This window comes from Abramis brama, assembly GCF_963993115.1.
Source record: "Abramis brama genome assembly, chromosome: 3".
In the NCBI taxonomy this organism is placed as follows: domain Eukaryota; kingdom Metazoa; phylum Chordata; class Actinopteri; order Cypriniformes; family Leuciscidae; genus Abramis; species Abramis brama.
The window spans coordinates 32,269,239-32,288,166 of record NC_139965.1 but is presented as its reverse complement, the minus strand read 5'-3'; the positions used below and the strand labels follow the sequence as shown (position 1 = coordinate 32,288,166).

Here is an 18,928-nt window from a genome sequence, read left to right as displayed (position 1 = left end):
AGTTTCCTTGGGTCAAGCCGAGAACATAGATACCAAGTTTACCTTATTTGGCCGAACTTCCTGTCCGCCATCTTGATTTTTATTCAATACCTACTTTTTCTAACTCCTCCTAGACCGTTTGTCCAATCTTCACCAAAATCGAATCGTATCATCTCCAGACTGTCCCGACTAAAAGTTATGGATTTCGTGTCGATAGACAAAATCTTTTTCGTATACCACAAGAGCAAAGTTGAGGCATGATGCCAAAATTACTTTTCAGGCTTTATTTCTGCAATGCCTTGACATATTGACACCAAACTTTGTATGTGTCATTGTCACTTCACTCCGGCCACATCACATCGATTTCGTAACTGCGCCACCTATTGGTCGAAAGTGATAAACCATTGAATCATCTTATAAGTTATTGTATATATGATTTTTCAGCCATTTGCCCAAAATCCTCTTAAAATTTATTTAATTGCTCCTTGCTGCAGTTGGTCTGACACTCCCAGCCATGTTGGCATGTCTTGTCGTCGTCTTGCGCTTGGCCCCGATAATTGCTGCTTGCAGCTATATTTATTATTATTATTATTATTATTATTTTATTATTATATATTTTTTTAATAATTAAACAATTGTAAGTCACGCTGTGGCCCCCTTGGAAGTTTGCTGAGACCACCTGTCAGCCTCGTCCCTCTGGCTATCCTATTCATCAATAAATAATCAGGAATTAATTTTCTTTACTTTGTTTTTTGTCCTGTTTTTGAATGGCAGAATTCAGAAAAGTGATTTTCCTCACTGTGTCCATATTTAGATGCTGTAAAGAGGTTCTGTAAAACATTATTGTGCTGTTGGCGAATGTTTCAGTGGTCTTTGTGAGATCTATCAAGCATGTGAATCTGTTGTTCAGTAGTTCTTGATTAATTGTTCATCTGGAACCACTTTATTCTAACATTTCTTACATTTACAGTCATGACAGTATTTCACTTTTTCTTTTGATTTAGCTGATGACCCCTTTGAAGATTTCTTTGGTGGTGGGCGGCGTCACAGGGGTGTGAGCAGGAGCAGGACGACAGATTCATTCTTTCCTGGATTTTCTCCATTTGGTCCTGCCTTTCCTGGGTTTAACACTGGTATGTTAATCTGTGTGTAGCCAGTGAAAATTTAAAAGTACTTCTGTGTATGATTGCCATACTTTTTGTGTATTTGAACATCATCATCATCATCATCATCATCATCATCTTTTCTGTAGGATTCACCCCGTTTGGCCCAATGGGTGGGGGTGGGGGTGGGGGTGGTTTCACCTCATTTTCCTCCTCTTCTTTTGGTGGTGGAGGTGGAATGGGAAACTTCCGCTCTGTCTCAACATCCACCAAATTCATCAATGGAAGGAGGATCACCACCAAACGGTACCAAAGAACATTCTGTAATGGCCTCTAATAGTGACTCATAACATCAAGCATGTTACGCAGTACACTTTTGCCTAAAGTTATTCAGTTACCACATATCTATGCAAATTGCTCATAAATCGTTGCTTATTTGACTAAGCCTTTACCACTAGATATGGTAATTATAATCTCACAGTTAATGTAATCTCACTGTACAGCTAAATTTTGTGTCATTACAGTATTGTAGAGAACGGTCAAGAGAGAGTGGAGGTAGAGGAGGACGGTCAGCTCAAATCTCTCACAGTCAATGGTAAGGAGTAGCTTCTACAACGGGACAACAAGTGATCTCTGAACTCTGCAGATGAACATTCAAAAAGTTTAAACCCAAACATTCCTAAAGATAAGCAACCCTCACGACCAGGCTGATGGCTACCAAAGCATCTGCTCTCCACTAGTCAGCAAACCAAGAGTAGGTCACATGTGACGCATCCAAGCGATGTGATGCTGTTACCCTCCTTGCAGTGAATTGCAGACATAAACAGGGTTAAACACTCATTCCAATGTGAGCATTCTTTTTTTTCTTTTTTCTTGGGGACCATTTATTCCTCACAAAACCTGGAGACCTCAGTTTGAATGAGTGCAATTCATTCCTTTCTGTCAGCTGATGGCTGTTCTTTCATCCATAAGGGCTTATTGTCTGATTGAAACTGGAGCGTAACACGTTGTATCTGCTTTCTGCTGTTGAGCCATTCAACTGTTCCAATGAAGTCTTAACCTCTCCACTCTAAAATATTTAATATGATCTAACCAATTTCATATAGCTACCATTTGTTGATAATATTAGGCTGTTGACAAATTTTCTTATTTTGCTTCACAACTAACTGTTGCATAACCTGAGACCTTTCCATTAAAAAGAATATTGTGTGACTTATTTATATATGCTGGAAATTTTGTTCTTTGTAAGAAAAAAGCAAAGATGGATAAAGTTTCAGGTTCAATAAATCTCACTTTCACATGTTTGGAATGTTGCACTCAGTTTCTTTGCTGTGGCTTCAAGAAACAGACTCGTCTCTAATTTGTATGTAGGTGTGTGTCCTTTTGCTTGGCGTATGCATGTCTCATCCCAGCACTCACAAAATTAAAAAGAGTAAAACATTGTCTTTCACATCACTTTATTACTACTAGCCTCCAAAATATCCACACATGCATGTGCACATACTGTACTTCACTGGTTTTATTTGGTTTCTTCTGTTACGTGCAAATTAATGCACACAAATACAAGATTTCATCTTTGATTAACTACAAGTATATGTAAATATTAATTGCTTCTGCACACTTTAACAGCCATGAAAAGCTCAACACATCAGCAGATGTTAATTCAAACCTTGTCCCTGAATAACCTGAATAATCATCAAAATTGTGAATGAAGAAGCTAGCTATCATAATAAAACGGAACTCTTTTCTAGATGTAAAGATTGTCTTTAGAAACTATGATTAGCTCATACACATAGTGCATGGCATTACAGTATGAGAATAATAGAGGATTTACTCTAAATCCATAACTACACTTAAAGGAACAATTTCTTCAAGATCTGAAGTTGTAGATAAGTATGTGCTTGATCAAACCTCATTATTTTGTTGATTAAGTTAATAGTTAAAATGATTCTTCTGACATATTACAGTTAAGCTATACTTGTGAGGGCCAAATGTCCTTACTAATATAATGACATATCATGAAAACCGACTTCCAGGTATTCAAAACTGGTCCAGGTATTCCCTTCAAAATGTTGGTCCCCATGATTAAAAAAGCTTATACATTTTATATAGGGGATAGAATATTATTATATAATAATATATATATTATTATATAGGGGATAGAATATACCATTTCAAACTGTACAGTTTGTATAGTATAAAAATCTTTGTCTATGGTATGTCCCCATAAAACACGGAAACCCAATGTGTGTGTGTATGTGGTGATTTTTATACTCATTAAGGTAAGTTGGAAAGAACTGTTGTGTTGAACATGACATGAGCAGATAGCTATTCATGCAAACGCTATCTTCCTTTCCTTTGTATTTTGATGTAATGTTTCTCTGTAGAATTATAGAATTACAGTATTTATTGATCTTTGTTAAGGTTAGTTAATAAAAATACAACTGTTCATTTTTTGTTAATATGGACCTGAGCTAACATGAACTGATGCAACTTTTGATTTTAATAATTAACATAAATGGGATTTAACATAACTGCTTAGTGATTTTCATTGATGTTAATGTTAAGTAATGTTAACAAATGGAACCTTGTTGTAAAGTGTTTTTGAAAGCATGGCTGCATTAATTTGATCTAAATTCTAAATTATAGTGAAAACAGTAGGCTACTATTACAAAATATTATTACAATAACAGTTTTGTATGTTTTAAAATTAAATTTATTCCTGTGATGATAGCTTAAGCTGAATGTTCAGCAGTCATTACTCCAATCTTTACTGCCACGTGATCCTTCAGGTCAGAAAAATATTTTATGCTGATTTGGTGCTCAAGAAACACCAAATTTGATGCTTATTATTATCAATGTCGAAAACAGATTTTTAGGATTCTTCAATTAATTTAAAGTTCAATAGAACAGCATTAACACCATCCTTACTAAATAAAAATAGTATTTTTTTTTTCAAAAAAATCTTACTGACCCCAAACTTTTGAACGGATTTCAGTGAGAGCACTGTCCGACAGGAAGCGGATGAAGCTGAAAGCTGTGTTGAGTAGTTTGTGGTCCACTGGCGCCCCCTGTTATCTACATGTTGCACTAACATGCCTTTCCATTCCTCAGTCTTGCCTTGTCCTTTAGTAAAAGTAAGCTAAATAGATTGGATTTTCTAATTATGAATGTCCTTTTTTGGGATGGTGTAATTTTCACCACATATTGTCAGCTGAAAGGCAAATGTAGTGTCTAACCCTCCAGGGGTGCTTCTCGTTTCTTAATTGTGCATCCTCGTTTCCTTTCCTCGCGTCTTAGCTCCACCTGTCTATCCTCGCTCGTGACCCTTCAGGAAGCAAACTCGCTTCCTCTCCTCCTCGCGGTGACAATAGAGATGCCCTTCAAGATGGCTGAATTCGATTGGTCACGGGCTGGAGGACAGAGGAGCGAGGAAACGAGGAAGCATTAGTAGTACTGAGAAGCACTTGTTGAGAAGTCCACTTTCGAGATCTTTCCTGCAGAATTGAACTGAAACCGTAATCAAACACAACTGTAGTAGCCTACAAGCTATTCAAGATATTCAGGATCACTATAAAATTACAGGCAGGTGAGTTTAATCAGGGTTGGAGCTAAATTTCAGGAATGTGGATCTTGAGGGCCAGAGTTACCCAGCCCTTGTCGAATCAGTAGTGACAGCACTAGAGGGCGCCATTTCTTCAGTGATATCGTAACGTATTTGATGTTCAGAAAGTCTGTTTATAACAGGGTTAGAAAGATGAATTTAACTGAAACCTTTTAACAGACAAGGTGTGGCAGAAATAACTGACCGTGTGTGTGTTTGTGTGTGCGTGCGTGTGTACCGGTGTGTACAGGTTTATATTTCATTGTGGGGAGTAGCCTAAAACCTGACATCACATTGCGGGGAGCAGCCTACGAGGGAAATGGCCAAATAAACATAATAAATTATGGGTTTTTTTTTTTGAAAATGTAAAAATGCAGGAAGTTTTCTTTGATGGGTAGGTTTAGGGGATAGAACAGTTTGTACAGTATAAAACCATTACGCCTCTACTACTTTTTTACATTTTTCTTTAAAAAAGAAAAGCTTATCAAATTTCATATTTTCATGAAATGCAGGTGTTCCCAAACATTTTTGTCAGCCAAACCTCTTTTGACCTAATACTTTAATTAAGTCAATAATTTAACAACACATTTGGATATTCATGGTTCTCTGATTAATTGTCATATGACATGCAGTTAAACAAATAAAGTATTTAATCTTTTTAGTATCTGATGTTGATTTGTTTTTTATTATTTATTATAATTAGACATTTTTTATGAGACTTAATGAATTATTAGCTTTTCATGAACTCACTACCCTGCTTGCAGTTCCTTTACAAACCCTAGTCTGCAAACCCTAACGTATATTGTAATGTTTAATGCCCTTAATGGAAAAAATAATAATATTTTTTTAGCTTTGTATTTTTTATATCAATATGGTACAAGATTGTCCTATTCAAATCAATATGATATATCATATCATATCATATCATGATATATCACATATCATATTGATTTATAAACAAGTTATGTAAAAAATAATCTAAAATTTTCATCATGCAATATGCAATCTGTAACTGACTACATGCAAGTAATCACACACACACACACACACACACATTTATATATATTGTATATAAGTGTTTCAATCAGACCCATTACCAAAGGTGTATAAAATCAAGCACCTAGCCATGGAGTCTGAATTTACAAACATTTGTGAAAAAAATGGGACGTTCTGAAGAGCTCAGTGAATTCAAGCATGGTACTGTGATAGGATGCTGCCACCTTTGCAATAAGTCAGTTTGTGAAATTTCATCCCTGCTAGATATTCCACCGTCGACTGTATGCTGTATAATTGGAAAGTGGAAGTGTTTAGGAACAGCAGTAACTCAGCCATGAAGCGGAAGACCACGTAAAGTCACAATGCCAAGTGTCGGATGGAGTGATGTAAAGCACTGGACTCTGGAGCCGTGAAAACGTGTTTTGTGGAGTGACAAATCACGCTTTTCTGTTTGGCAGCCTGATGGCTGAGTCTGTGTTTGGCGGATGCCAGGATAACGTTACCTGTCTGACTACATTGTACCAACTGTAAAGTTTGGTGGAGGGATAATCGGTCTGGGGCTGTTTTTCAGGGGTTGGTCATGGCCCCATACTTCCAGCGAAGGGAAATCCTAATGCTTCAGCCTACGAAGACATTTTGGACAATGCTATATGCTTCCAACTTTGTGGGAATAGTTTGGGGAAGGCCCTTTTCTATTCCAGCATGACTGTGCCCCAATGCACAAAGCAAGGTCCATAAAGACATGGTTGGATGAGTTTGGCTTGGAAGAACTTGACTGGTCCGCACAGAGCCCTGGCCTCAACCCTATTAAACACATTTGGAATGAATTAGAACGGAGATTATGAGCCAGGCCTTCTGGTCCAACATCAGTGCCTGACCTCACAAACGCTCTACTAGATGAATGGGCAAAAAATCTTAAAGAAGCACTCCAAAATCTTGTGGAAAACCTTCTCAGAAGAGTGGTTGTTGTAGCTGCAAAGGGTGGGCCAACTCCATATTAATGTATTTAGAGTGCAATGTTATTACAATCCCTGTTGGTGTAATGGTCTTGTCCATATAGTGTGTGTACATATAGTGTATGTGCATATGTGTATATATATATACAGTATATATATATATAGTATATGTATATATAGTATATGTATATAGATAGATATAAACAAAAAATCGCCATACTGTAGTTTAAATTAAAGCAGGCCACAGATTATATAGAGACACAAATCTATGTAGACAAAAATAGATGTTCATTTCCTTCATTTTTTCCTTGCCTTTTTCTTTGATGCATTATCCAAATTTGATCAAAAAGATCCACAGCTGTGAAACCGGAAGCTAAAAGCATCCAAAGCCTGATGAAGAATGTTTCCCCTCGTGTTTTACTGCTGTCCTCCCAATGTTTATTAAAGATGGTAAAGATAGGAGTGATAGAAGAGAAAAACATAAGGTTAGCTCTGGGTTTCTGTTAGTGCCTGCTGTGATGCTATCAGATTGTCAGAACAGTGGGAAGTGGTTGTTGACTGTGGTCTCATTTAAAGTTGGTGGTAGTTGCTTTCCTGGCTGTGTGAATGATTCTTGGTATTGCAGAATGGATGGAAGAGTGCTAAGCTTTACCGCAGAGATCCAGTCTAATTTCTCAGTGACTGCCATTTATTTTTTGTTTGTTTTCATATCACTTAAAAGGTGTAATTTTTTGCTTTTGTTGCACTGGCTAATATGGATGCTTATCCTGCAGAAGTTTTTCAGCCATTGAAGACAAACGTAACTAGCATTCTGTTTCATTACTGACCCATGGATGACAAATACCAACACAGTCATGAGGGATGCCACCCATCTGAAAAAAAAAAAAAAAACATTAAGACTGCTCCTGACTCACAGCATGATGAGCAGCAAAGCTGTCCTTATAAAACCTGGCAAAAATGTACAGAGAAGCACAAATAGCGACAGTGCAGATGTCCGTCAATGAGACTCTTCTAAAGGCAGCCCATGAAGAAGTGATGGGCCTAGTGGAATGACAAGTTAGACCCCAGGGCAATGGTTTCCCTGCTGCTTTTTAAGCCAGTGTAATCCTCTCCAGTATCCATCCACATCCTCTGCTTCAACACAGAAGCAGCTTTCTTCACACCACCATAGCAGACAAATAGCTGGTCTGACTGTCTGAATTGAGCATTAGTCTCCACAAAACACCTCAGGGCATGAACGGGACACAAAAGTTGGGCACTCGAATCAAACCCTGAAGATGTCTGAAAAGAGGCCAGCTCAATGTGCTGGTTTAACTGAGGACCATCCCGAAGCCATCCAACAACCAACGCAAGCATAACTCGCTAACCGATTGTGCGTGCACTCACTGATTTGATTTGCAGAAGCAACAGCCAACAAAAAAGCAGTTTTCAAGGACATCCATGTCATAATTGCAGGATCACAATGCTCTAGTGAATGGTCAGTGACCAGACCCAAAGCTGTAGACGGGCTGCATCTGGGTACCAGATTTCTGCCCTCCAACTGGGACAGGAGGACCTTCCTGGGGGGAAGCTTCCTAGGATTACCTGTGTCAGAAGTCACAAATCAAACCATGGTCTGGGTGGCCATTCTGGTGCCATGCAATGAGAATGAAGCCTCCATTCTCCTGGATGTAAGCATCCCTGGAAAGAGCATCCGCTGTTTGGTTGCATGTTCCCAAAATATGAGGCGCCTCCAGTCAGAATCTCATAAAAAAGCTGGGAAGACGAGCGGGATTTCGTGCCATCCTGGTGGTTCAAATGGAACACTGTCGAGGTGTCTGGCAAGAAATACCTTAGAGCCATGAACACTGCACATATTTCCAGAAGATTTATATGTTCTGATATTCGTCTATACAATACAATACAAAATACCTCTCATCCAAAGAGGAGACAGAGCTGTGCTCACACACCTCAAAATATGAGTAATTTTCAGCTGGTCATGTGACCTCAACATGGCAGCCCCCATAAGGGGACCTGATCCATGTAAAATAGTACAGCTTTTGCTACTCAAATGACTGGAGTCTTCATCCATGCGTATACACACACAAACTTTTATTTTAAACACATTTTTCTTTAAAAGTACTACCAATTTCTTAATGTGTAAAACCTTAATGAGGAAAACACTTGACTGCACATTTAAGAAAACTAACAGAATTATTTTAGACTTCATGGGTAACTTTATCAAACCCCAACGCATGGTAGTGTGCCATTTGCAGCTCAAACAACAAAGCATATCTTCTTTGAAACAAGCCATGTAATGAAAAAAAAAGAAGAAAAAAAAAAAGGATTTGAACAGAGAAAACATATCTTTACTAAATTGGTATTAAAAGCTTGTAGTTAATTAATTGTTCCCACCAAAAATATTTATTTCACCACACAGAGTAATTAAATGATAATGGATTACCACAGGGATAACCAGTAATCACCATAATATACTGATCTGAAAGCAAGGACGCTTTCAAACAATAAAAACACCACCTTGAATACTCCTGCTTCTTGAATACACCAGGCTTGCAAAAGCCTCTCTATTTCCTTTTTTATTTCCCCTCCATATTTAAAAAGCTAGATATGATCTCTCCCGCTGCCTTTCATGGACGAATAAACACTGCTTGTTATTCAAAGCTCGACGAGGATGAGAAACCTTAACGCCAAGGGTTTTTACTCCACTGAGAGCTAGTGAACGGGACACTTATTTTCCATGTACAGTCCCTGACTGGGATTTAGACAGTGTGCCTTGATTTGCGTGAATGCACATGTTTGCAGGGACGTGCGCCTTCGGTAACAGACTGTGATTTTACGACGACCCCGGGTAATAACACGTCCATCCAATCATTTGCGTGGACATTGAGACTGCTTTTGTCTCTCTGTTTTACCATATACTCATTACGCTTTGTGCTGACATTTGGGCCTCTTATACTTTTCTCACTGTCACGTTCTCTCTCATTTATATCACTACCTTCATCTTTCATTTCATGTGTCACTCTCTTTTGCCATTTTCCCCTCTACTGAGCCTTCATTTGTTTTCTTTTTAGAGATACATGAGCAAATTTCTATTGGTTTTGATTAGTAGGCTTTTGATTAGAGGTCTTTTGCTGCCCTCACATGCTTGTTCCTACATCCCAAGTTGCATTTAGAAGTATATCACATTTTATGTGATAGCAAGATGGCCAGTTTCCTATTTCCTGAGTATGTTGTCCAATACATGTTGTATTGTGCAACAGTGTGCAACAGACATTTATTTACACATATACATAAATGTATATGACCGAAACTGCAACAGCTAACAAGGTAGCTATATTTACAATAATTAATCATTAGCAAACATTCACTACTGAAACTGTCCTCTTTTGTGCCATGTTGAAGGTTTTCATCCACTGGAATATCAAAATGGTCTCTGATGTTCCCAGTCGTAATTATGATTCGAAGGGGCTCTCATGCGCATCTTGTTTAAAAAAAAACAACTAGGGATAGTTATGAAAGTTCTGTCATCATTTCACCAGCATTTCGCTCCAAACCTGTATTATTTTCTTATTTCGGCTGAACACAAAAGAAGATATTTTGAGAAATGTCCCAGTAAACTCAATGTTCACCAAAAGGGTTTGTTAGCAACTTTCTTCAAAATATCTTCTTTTATGTTTCTCGGAAGAAAGTCCAACAGGTTTAGAATGGCAGAGTTTTCATTTTTGAGTGAACAATCCATTTAACATAGTTCTGAGTGTGTTATTACTTAAACGAATGAACTTGTTTATGCTAAAAGCTTTTATAATATCCATATACTACAAACAATGACATTTCCCAGTGTCACCTTAGGCAGCTGCTGTTGTGGCCCGGGTCACAGTGATCCCCTACTCCAAGCTCAAATACAAGGGTCCGCCAGACAACAAGAGATGTGGTAAAAGCGTGTGGCTTGTCCTCTAAATGTATTCTATTTTTCATCTTTTCTTTGGGGGATTGTTGGTTGGTAGAGGAGGGTGTTGCAGCAGACGCAGGCCTTTTCCGGAGATGAAAAACGGTTTGGTAGTTTGAGAAGCAGCATCTGTCCCTTTTCTTCTCCTCTCTCCCCTTTAATTACACAACACAATAGCCACGAGATGTGCCCATAATCTGCACACATAATCAGCCTCTCTTTTCTCTCTTCCGAGCCCCTATTCCGTACGCTAATTCAATATAAATGTAAATTAACACGCGAAAAGAATAAAGAAATCTCAATCTATTTACATGACTAATCACAATAAACGCGTTCCACATGAAATATGAATGAATGCATCTCGATTAAGGGGAAAAGGGGGTTGTGGGTGTCAGGCAAGGAGCACTTAAGGAGCTGTTCAAAAAAAAAAAAAATATATATATATTTTTTTTTTAACAGTTTTCTCACACACTTTTGTGTTTGTGGAGTGTCTGTAAAAGGCAGGTTAAGTGTGATATGAAAAAATTTACAAGACTGTGTTATTAGTATCATTGGAGACAACACTTACAATAGTGAATACAAAGTCTGGTGAATATAACCTTAACTTAGGATCATGATGGATTAAATAATTATACAAAAAAAAGTCATATTTTTGTCAGTGTCAGATAGTGTTACCAGCGTTACTCCTTGCTAAACTGCAAAATTAATAAATTGAAAGAAAAAGAAGATACAATTTTCTCCAAACTTCATGGTTGAACTGATATCTGAGGTACTGGGCTACAACAAGAAGAACTAATGATTGGATTAGTAGAATTATTTGATGTTCATGGATTCAAATCTTTAAAATACATTCAGAGTTAGTTTGAGGCAATTAATAAAACTTGGGGTTTGCTTTGTTTTATGCCTGTGAAATTATCAGGAAATTTTGATCATCCTATATATATATATTTTTAAATACTGTTATGGTATCATCTGTGTCAGATTTACCCGATTCTAAATGGTAGATAAAAGCTAAATAAATGGTGATGATCACTTTATTTGTCAGATGGACTGTCAGGCGGTTCTCTGGCAGAATAATGTGACATGATCAGACTTTATAATGATAGTCAAAAAAAGTGACTTAAAATGAGGATTGTGTGAAAATAAAGCAATACAATACAACCACACAGAATATTGTCAGTAAAATGATAAACACATTTTGGTAACTTTGAACAGAAACAGAAAACTTCTCAGTCAAAAAATCTAAATATAAAACAAATCCAATATAAAACAAACTCAATACTGTATTATAACAAACAACCATAACTTGTTTTCAAAAACTTAATTTGAGGGACTAAGCAGGTGACAGATGAAATTTAAGAAGTTTTTTATTTATTATTTACTGTCAGATTTACTTATTTTGCACCTCACAACTTTTGCCTAGAAGCACGTAATGGAATCAGTTCAGTATAATAAATGGAGGTGGTTTGGCACAGAGAGGAATGGTTCAATGAGAGTAAAGCCTTGCATGTATCATAATGACTAATACATGCAAGGCATGATCTGATATAGATAAAACTGATTGTGCCTTTCTGAAACAAGCAATATTTCTGATTTGTATGCTTTTTGGACATCTCAGGAATTCAATAATAATTTACTTGATCATGTTTGTTTTATGACTCTAGGTGAGCACTGACAGATTTTTCACATGAATGAAACATTAAACCCAATGTATTTATTATAAACTGCTAATGTTCCATATCATTTGTCTGTTTTATTCGGTACAGTAAGTTGCAGTGATTAAATTAACATAATTCATGAAGGTTGACTAAATGATTGATTGTGTATTGAATATTATCATCTCAAATTATGATGGAGTAGACATTGAATAGTTTTGTCTTGTTGTGTGTGTTGTTACACTGATGTCATATAAAAATTATGTTTTTCTATTCAAATTTAAGCCCTCTGTCTACTTTTGTTCATAAACAATGCAGAAAAATATGAGAAGGAATTGATGCCCTGAAGTAAATCGAATGTCAGATTTTAGAGAAATAAATAACTGCCCAGAGATCACAGCGGAGCCTGTGCTTACATAAAAACTGCATTTTAGCAAACACAACACCGAGCTTGTTTGGGTTTACTTGTACTATTAACCAGCCACAGAACTCCTACAGTACATCTGCTTGTAAACCACATATTGATCTTTACTGATCTCAGTATTATGTTTTTTCTGAGGTGTTATCTGTAACACATTTTCATTTTAAGTACTTGAAGTACTATGACTTTCGATGACTTAAATAGCCTTTGCCAACTTTACTGAGAGAAGAATTCTTGTAATCATAATGACTACATTATAAATAATAGTAGGTGTGTCCCAGTTTGCGTGCATTTAAAGCAGGTAAATAATAATAATAAAGAACATTTAAATCAAATTCATCTGAACTGTGTCTGGTCTTGCTCACAGGTATTTCTGATGACAATGTATTGGAGGAAAGCCGCAGACAGAATGCTCTCTCTAGCACCGCCCCACACAACCGTTACCTCCGAAATGTGGCCCAGAACCCTTCAGAGGAGGAGAAAGAGGAGGACAGAGGCCTGCAGAATCTGGGACTTGCCAAAGGTTTGTGTCCCAGCTGGACGCTGTGGTGGAGGCGACACTTACTCATGAAATGTATTTCAGCAGGCAATTTTTTTTAGCCAATACAACTTGCTTTTGACTGCTTTAAGCTCTCAACAGTATCTGGAAAAGAATTTCAAGGTTACAAAGATGTTCCAGTTATTGATTTAAAGTAATTGAATTCTTCCCTTCTCTTTCCTAGAGCCACGGTTAATATGTTTTCAAGTATTAGTCAAGTTGTTTTTATTCATTTTGTGTTGTTGTTTTGTGGACTTAATAAAAGTCAAAGCTCATCAGATTCCCTCATAGTAACTAACTTTCATTTCTATAGGTTTTTTTGACACTAGGAGAAATAAACTATTGCTGAAGGAGTCTGACACCAAAAAGAAGCGGATGCCAAGACTGGCTCCTCGGATTGGGGTGTGGTTCTAACAATTTTTACAATATACAGTATATTTTGTGTGTGTTGTCTTTACTGTTCATTTTCTAAAAAAATTGGGGATTTAAAGACATGCCTATTAAATACTGTCACACAAATTATTCAAATTATTATTTTTAAGTAGCCCACATAGAAAGCTTCTTTCTAATTGTTCTGCTTTGACATGTTGCATTCATGTAGTGTTGTCAAAGTCTGTATGGCCCACTATAAATCGTAATCACATCTGTTTAGTGTAATTATTGTAACCTTTTCTATTGTGTTTTTTAGCAATGCCCCAAATTTGGAACAAGCCAAGTTGCATTTCACCAATTCATGATTTTTCCAATCTTTCATTATCCTGATCTGATGTATCCGATTGTAAAAGCAATCACACTCACTTTTGTACTTACTTAATTCATGGTTTTTAAGCATATTGTAGGGCATCCCCCTCCATCGCTGTGGTGTTGAAAACAGTCCGTTCATGAAGGGGCCTAAACACATCACTCACATCATCATTAAATAATTAAACCCAACTTTTTAAACATTAAACAGATCTCTTCATTATTCTGTAAAAGTATGTTCAAGTTACTTGCAAGTCTGTTTTCAGCACTTTGATATATTTTTGATGAAGAAAATAGTTCATTATAAACATAAAAGTGAGGCACTTTAAAGTTTGTGTGTTTGCTGGTGAATTATGCATTTTGTATTAAATGATGGAGTACAAACTCAGGATTGACGTGTAAAAGATGCTTGAAAGAGTAACCATGGAAGTGACAAAAAGAGGCAGGATGATGAGAGAGAACAGGCCGGACTAGGGTACTGAGGAAGGAAAGTGAGCAGGACAAGGGAGAAAAATAGGGGGAAAGGATTTTTAAATTATTCATTTACCAATGTGAGAGAACAGGTTTTCACCAGTCTGCCTTTTGATCCAGTCTTAAGCACTGTATGAATATTTCAGAAAATACTGCAGATGTGGTATGTCCTACCAGAACTGGGAGCATGGCTTTAATTTTACTCTGACTACTGCATGTGTGTTTCGTTTTGTTTTTCAATATGAAACAGAAACCCAAATCTGTGCAAACGCATTGTTCCCATATAAAAAACAAATTAAAGAGATGAAGAGCTACATAGACACATTTTTAGTAATACATTGAAAAGCTTCTACTCTGATGTGTTATAGTACATTTTTGCTGATGCCTAATTAATATGTATTATTTGTTGATACATATTTATGCTGTTAATTGGTATTGGTGTGAACTGAAGCACTTTGTTTTAATCAAATGCTGTTTCATTTTCAAAGCCATGAATGTCTGTTCATGCTGTACAGAAATAACTAATAAATTGTTTTTGGGGAAAAAACGCTCAACACAAAACATTTTAACCATACTAGAAAATGGCTTGCTGTTTACTTACAGCTGTGAAGGTTTTACTTTGTAATGTTGACAGAAAAGGCTTATTTCGGATGCGTGTGTGTCTGGTTATTTCCTTTTTTAACATACACAAATAAAGCTTAAAGTTGCACAATTTTTGTATGTTCTGTAAATGTATGAACACTAATTTACAGCAAAAAACCCCCAAAAATTACATTTTTGTGTATTACAGAAGATTTATAATTGCCACTGTATTAAAGCAGCTTGTGGAGTGCAGTATTATTCATGGAAAGGTATGCGCACATGACCTGTAGAGTAATTTGGGTCTGGTTTGGTTGACTGAAGTCTCACAGGGCTTAATTATAGCACAGCACCAGCTATATCAGTGGCCCACCTTCCATTGCTTTCAATTTGCAAGCTGTCTCAACTCAGATTAATATAGATCCTGATGGGAAGGAATGCTTCAGATTCAGGTGGTTCTTACTGATTGAAAGAAATCAAATGTACTGGTCATAAATGTGCCATGCATGGACCTTTGAAGTGGGTGTTTGTGATGGTCACGGATTGATCACACATTTAACATGGACTTGAGTTTATCAATACACACACACACACACACACACACACACTTATTAATCGAAATGAGTGAATGAAATACACGGGTGCTTCTGAATTCTTATTTTTGCATCCTCGTTTCCTTTCCTCACATCTCAGCTCCACCCCCTGTAGAATGCGAGGGAAGGCTGCAAGGAAAGAAAATGAGGATCGAGGGATCGAATGAAAGCTTATTTGTATATTGGAATATTGCTCTCGAGCATCACTTCACTGCATCATCAGCTGCTCTCAAAGGATCTGCCCTTATGTTGTTAAAGTTTGGTTATTTAAGAAACTAATAAATAATAAAGATAAAGCGAGATGCCCTGTTGATATATGTGTGATATATGATTTATTTAAACTGCAAAGGTAAAGCATAAATGAAAATTATTTCAGATGTGAAGAGGGAGAAGAATTTATTTGTGTGTCAGGTTTCTCGACAAGAAAGACTTCCGCATAGGATACACCTCGCTCATAACTCTGGAAGCTTCCTCACTCCTCGTTCCTCGCCTCCTCGTGGTGCATTTAGAGAATTGAGATGTCCTTCAAGATGGCTGAGCTCGATCGGTTTCCGGGTCATAGGATGGAGGACGGAGGAGCAAAGAAACGAGGAGGGATATTGAGAACATAGACAGTAAAAGAAATGTACACAGCGACCCCATGGACTTCAACGGAGACAAGTGAAGTCAATTAGAAGCACTCACTTCCTGATAACTGAGCGTAATACGCAGCCTCAAACTGAGCTTGACAACGTAGTGAGCAACCTGTCTGACAGTTGTAAGTCTTCTAGTAGCTGTGTCAAAAGAAATCTGAATCTTGCAGAGACGGAGAGCGTGAGTAGGAGCTGTCCATGAGCTAGGAGCAGGAGCAACTTTATGACTCTCTATGGGCTTCTCCCTTGACTTTATCGGACTTTATGCCTCCACGTTCCCCGATTGCCTGCGAGCTTCTCCTCGTGTCTATACGGTAATTTCTCTACTGTGCGACAGTTTTTACAAAAACGGCTTCTATGGGGCCATAGTGTAAGATACAAGGTAATGGAGCCTTTTATACGGACAAAAAGGGGAGTCTTTAAAGGGGTGGTTTCACTTTTCTAACTTTAGTTAGTGTGTAATGTTGCTGTTTGAGCATAAACAACATCTGCAAATTTACAACGCTCAAAGTTCAAAGCAAAGGGAGATATTTGCTTTTAAAGAAATCGCTTTTTAAGGACTACAACAAACGGCTGGTAAGGACTACACGAGCTTCCTCCCGGGTTTGTGACATCACTAACCCTAAAATTTACATAAACCCTGCCCCCATGATTTATAGATTATCAAGACAGAATATGCTAATCAATAACAAGAAGATAACTACACATAAGCTACATAAATTCACCAACTAACCATTCAGAAATGTTGTCTATATGTTGTCACTTCTTCTTGAGTCTCCATCTTTCTGACTCCGGTTTGAACATGAAAAGGCTAAAAGTTTTTGAAATTTCCATTGCATGTGTGTGTGAGGTAAAAGGACACAAGCTCTTGAAGCTCCGCCCTCTGTGCTGGGAGCCACAGCTCATTTGCATTAAAAGGAACACACACAAAAACGGTGCGTTTTTGCTCACCCTCAAAAAGTGACAACTTTAAACATGCTATATAAAAATATCTGTGGGGTATTTTGAGCTAAAATTTCACATACACACTCTGGGGACATCAAAGACATATTTTACATATATTATATATTATATCTTGTGAAAAGGGCATTATACCACCCCTAGCCTTTAAACGCCTCAAATGTAAAGTTATTCGCTGTCAAAGTGATGCCAAAATGAATGGGAGTCAATGGGATGCTAACAGGTGATGGCTTGTTAGCCAGGGGATGCCCCCATAGAAGGTACGCTTTCCGAGTGCTGGATTACCCCCTTGATTGAGAAGCACCCCCTGTTGTCTTTATGCAGTATTGTCTGTCCCATAATTTTAGAGCTCCAACGCGGAAATGGTGGCAGGAATCTTTGGTTCCACTAAGGTTGGAATTCTACTATTTATTAATTGAGCGTGGCTGTTTCAGGGACAATGCGGCCGAGTTGCATCTGTTATTTCCTGTTCAATGTATTGTAAATGATATCGTCTGTTGCATAAGAGAGTATATTATTTATTTTGAACATTATGACAAAATGTTTCTTCTAGACTCTATATTTAAATGAATCAAATGCTATCCATGGGTATCATTGAGCCATCTAGAAGTCAGTGGTGTAGCCCAGTAGTCTTGGTACCTAAAAAAGATGGAAGTCTACGCTTTTGTGTGGACTTCAGATATCTGGGCCCGTATGTATAAAACTTCTAAGAAATGCTCTTAAGAATAGTCTTAAGCTTTGACTTAAGTGTCTTAGTAAAAAGTAGGACTTCTCTAAGGGCCCTTTCACACCTACCTTGTTTGGTCCGGATTTTCGGACTTTTCAGATTGGTACGAATCAAAATTACAGGTGTGAAACCTCCCCCAGACCACGGTCCGGACCAAACAGACAAAATTTGGTCCGACGAAAAGAGGTAGTCTTGGTCCGGATCAAACTGAACAAAGGTTTGGTTCATTTCTAGTGTGAAAGCATTTTCTGATTTTCTGCACTTTCAGACCATTTACAGGAAGTTCTGGAGGTTCCCGCGTAACCAGCTTAAACAACTGAAGAAGAATATTTATGTGCAGATCTGTCAGTCCTGCCCACAGCGTTTCTTCCAGATGATTCTCTCTTGCGCGCGCACACACACACACACACACACACACACACAACGAGGACGTTCATTTGGTGAATTTGAACTAGCCTCGAGCATAGTTGGTGCTGCAGGGAGTAATGCCATAATAATAAAAGTATAGTGGCAACGATATGCGTCTGTTCAATCATTCTTGTCAAAGTTGCCCGCCGAATTGACAACACGCTGACGTCAGACGCACGTCCATTTACAAACCAGTCAATGTCAAGATGCAGCCCATATAGATGATGACGACAGGACACAATTATGTCATGTAAAGTTCTTTAGTGCGCTCGCATAATTGCAATGTGAAACCAAACCAAAACGAACCGAATGTATACAATGTATCAAAACATGAACTTTGGTTCGGACCTTGGTGTGGACTTTCAGGTGTGAAAACACCCTAAGAGTAGGACACTTTTATAAAGAAACTAAAAGCAACTTTTTAAGAAACAAAGTCTACAAAGTTTAAGACTGATTCTTAAGTGCTGACTGAAGTGGCACTTAAGTGCTGCAAACTAAGGACTACAATGATGTCAACCCAAAATGGCCGCCCTCAACTACTGAATCAGCCAATAGTGAGCCACAAAAAGTGTGAGGTCACAGCAGCATGACACCAATCATTTAATGTAATTATAATAAA

The 18,928-nt window shown here is 37.6% G+C and overlaps 1 protein-coding gene across 1 annotated transcript in view; it reads left to right on the top strand.

Moving 5' to 3' along the window:
- The window catches only part of dnajb6b (DnaJ heat shock protein family (Hsp40) member B6b), a 29,828-nt gene extending 14,708 nt beyond the window's left edge, over nt 1-15,120 (top strand). Inside the window, exons 6-11 of the mRNA XM_084107906.1 lie at nt 984-1,112; nt 1,232-1,388; nt 1,607-1,677; nt 13,028-13,183; nt 13,512-13,600; nt 13,887-15,120. Coding sequence (XP_083964032.1) covers nt 984-1,112; nt 1,232-1,388; nt 1,607-1,677; nt 13,028-13,183; nt 13,512-13,600; nt 13,887-14,012 — 728 coding nt within the window. The 3' untranslated portion in view covers nt 14,013-15,120. The remainder of the gene's footprint in view (nt 1-983; nt 1,113-1,231; nt 1,389-1,606; nt 1,678-13,027; nt 13,184-13,511; nt 13,601-13,886) is intronic.
- The last annotated feature ends 3,808 nt before the right edge of the window (nt 15,121-18,928 follow it).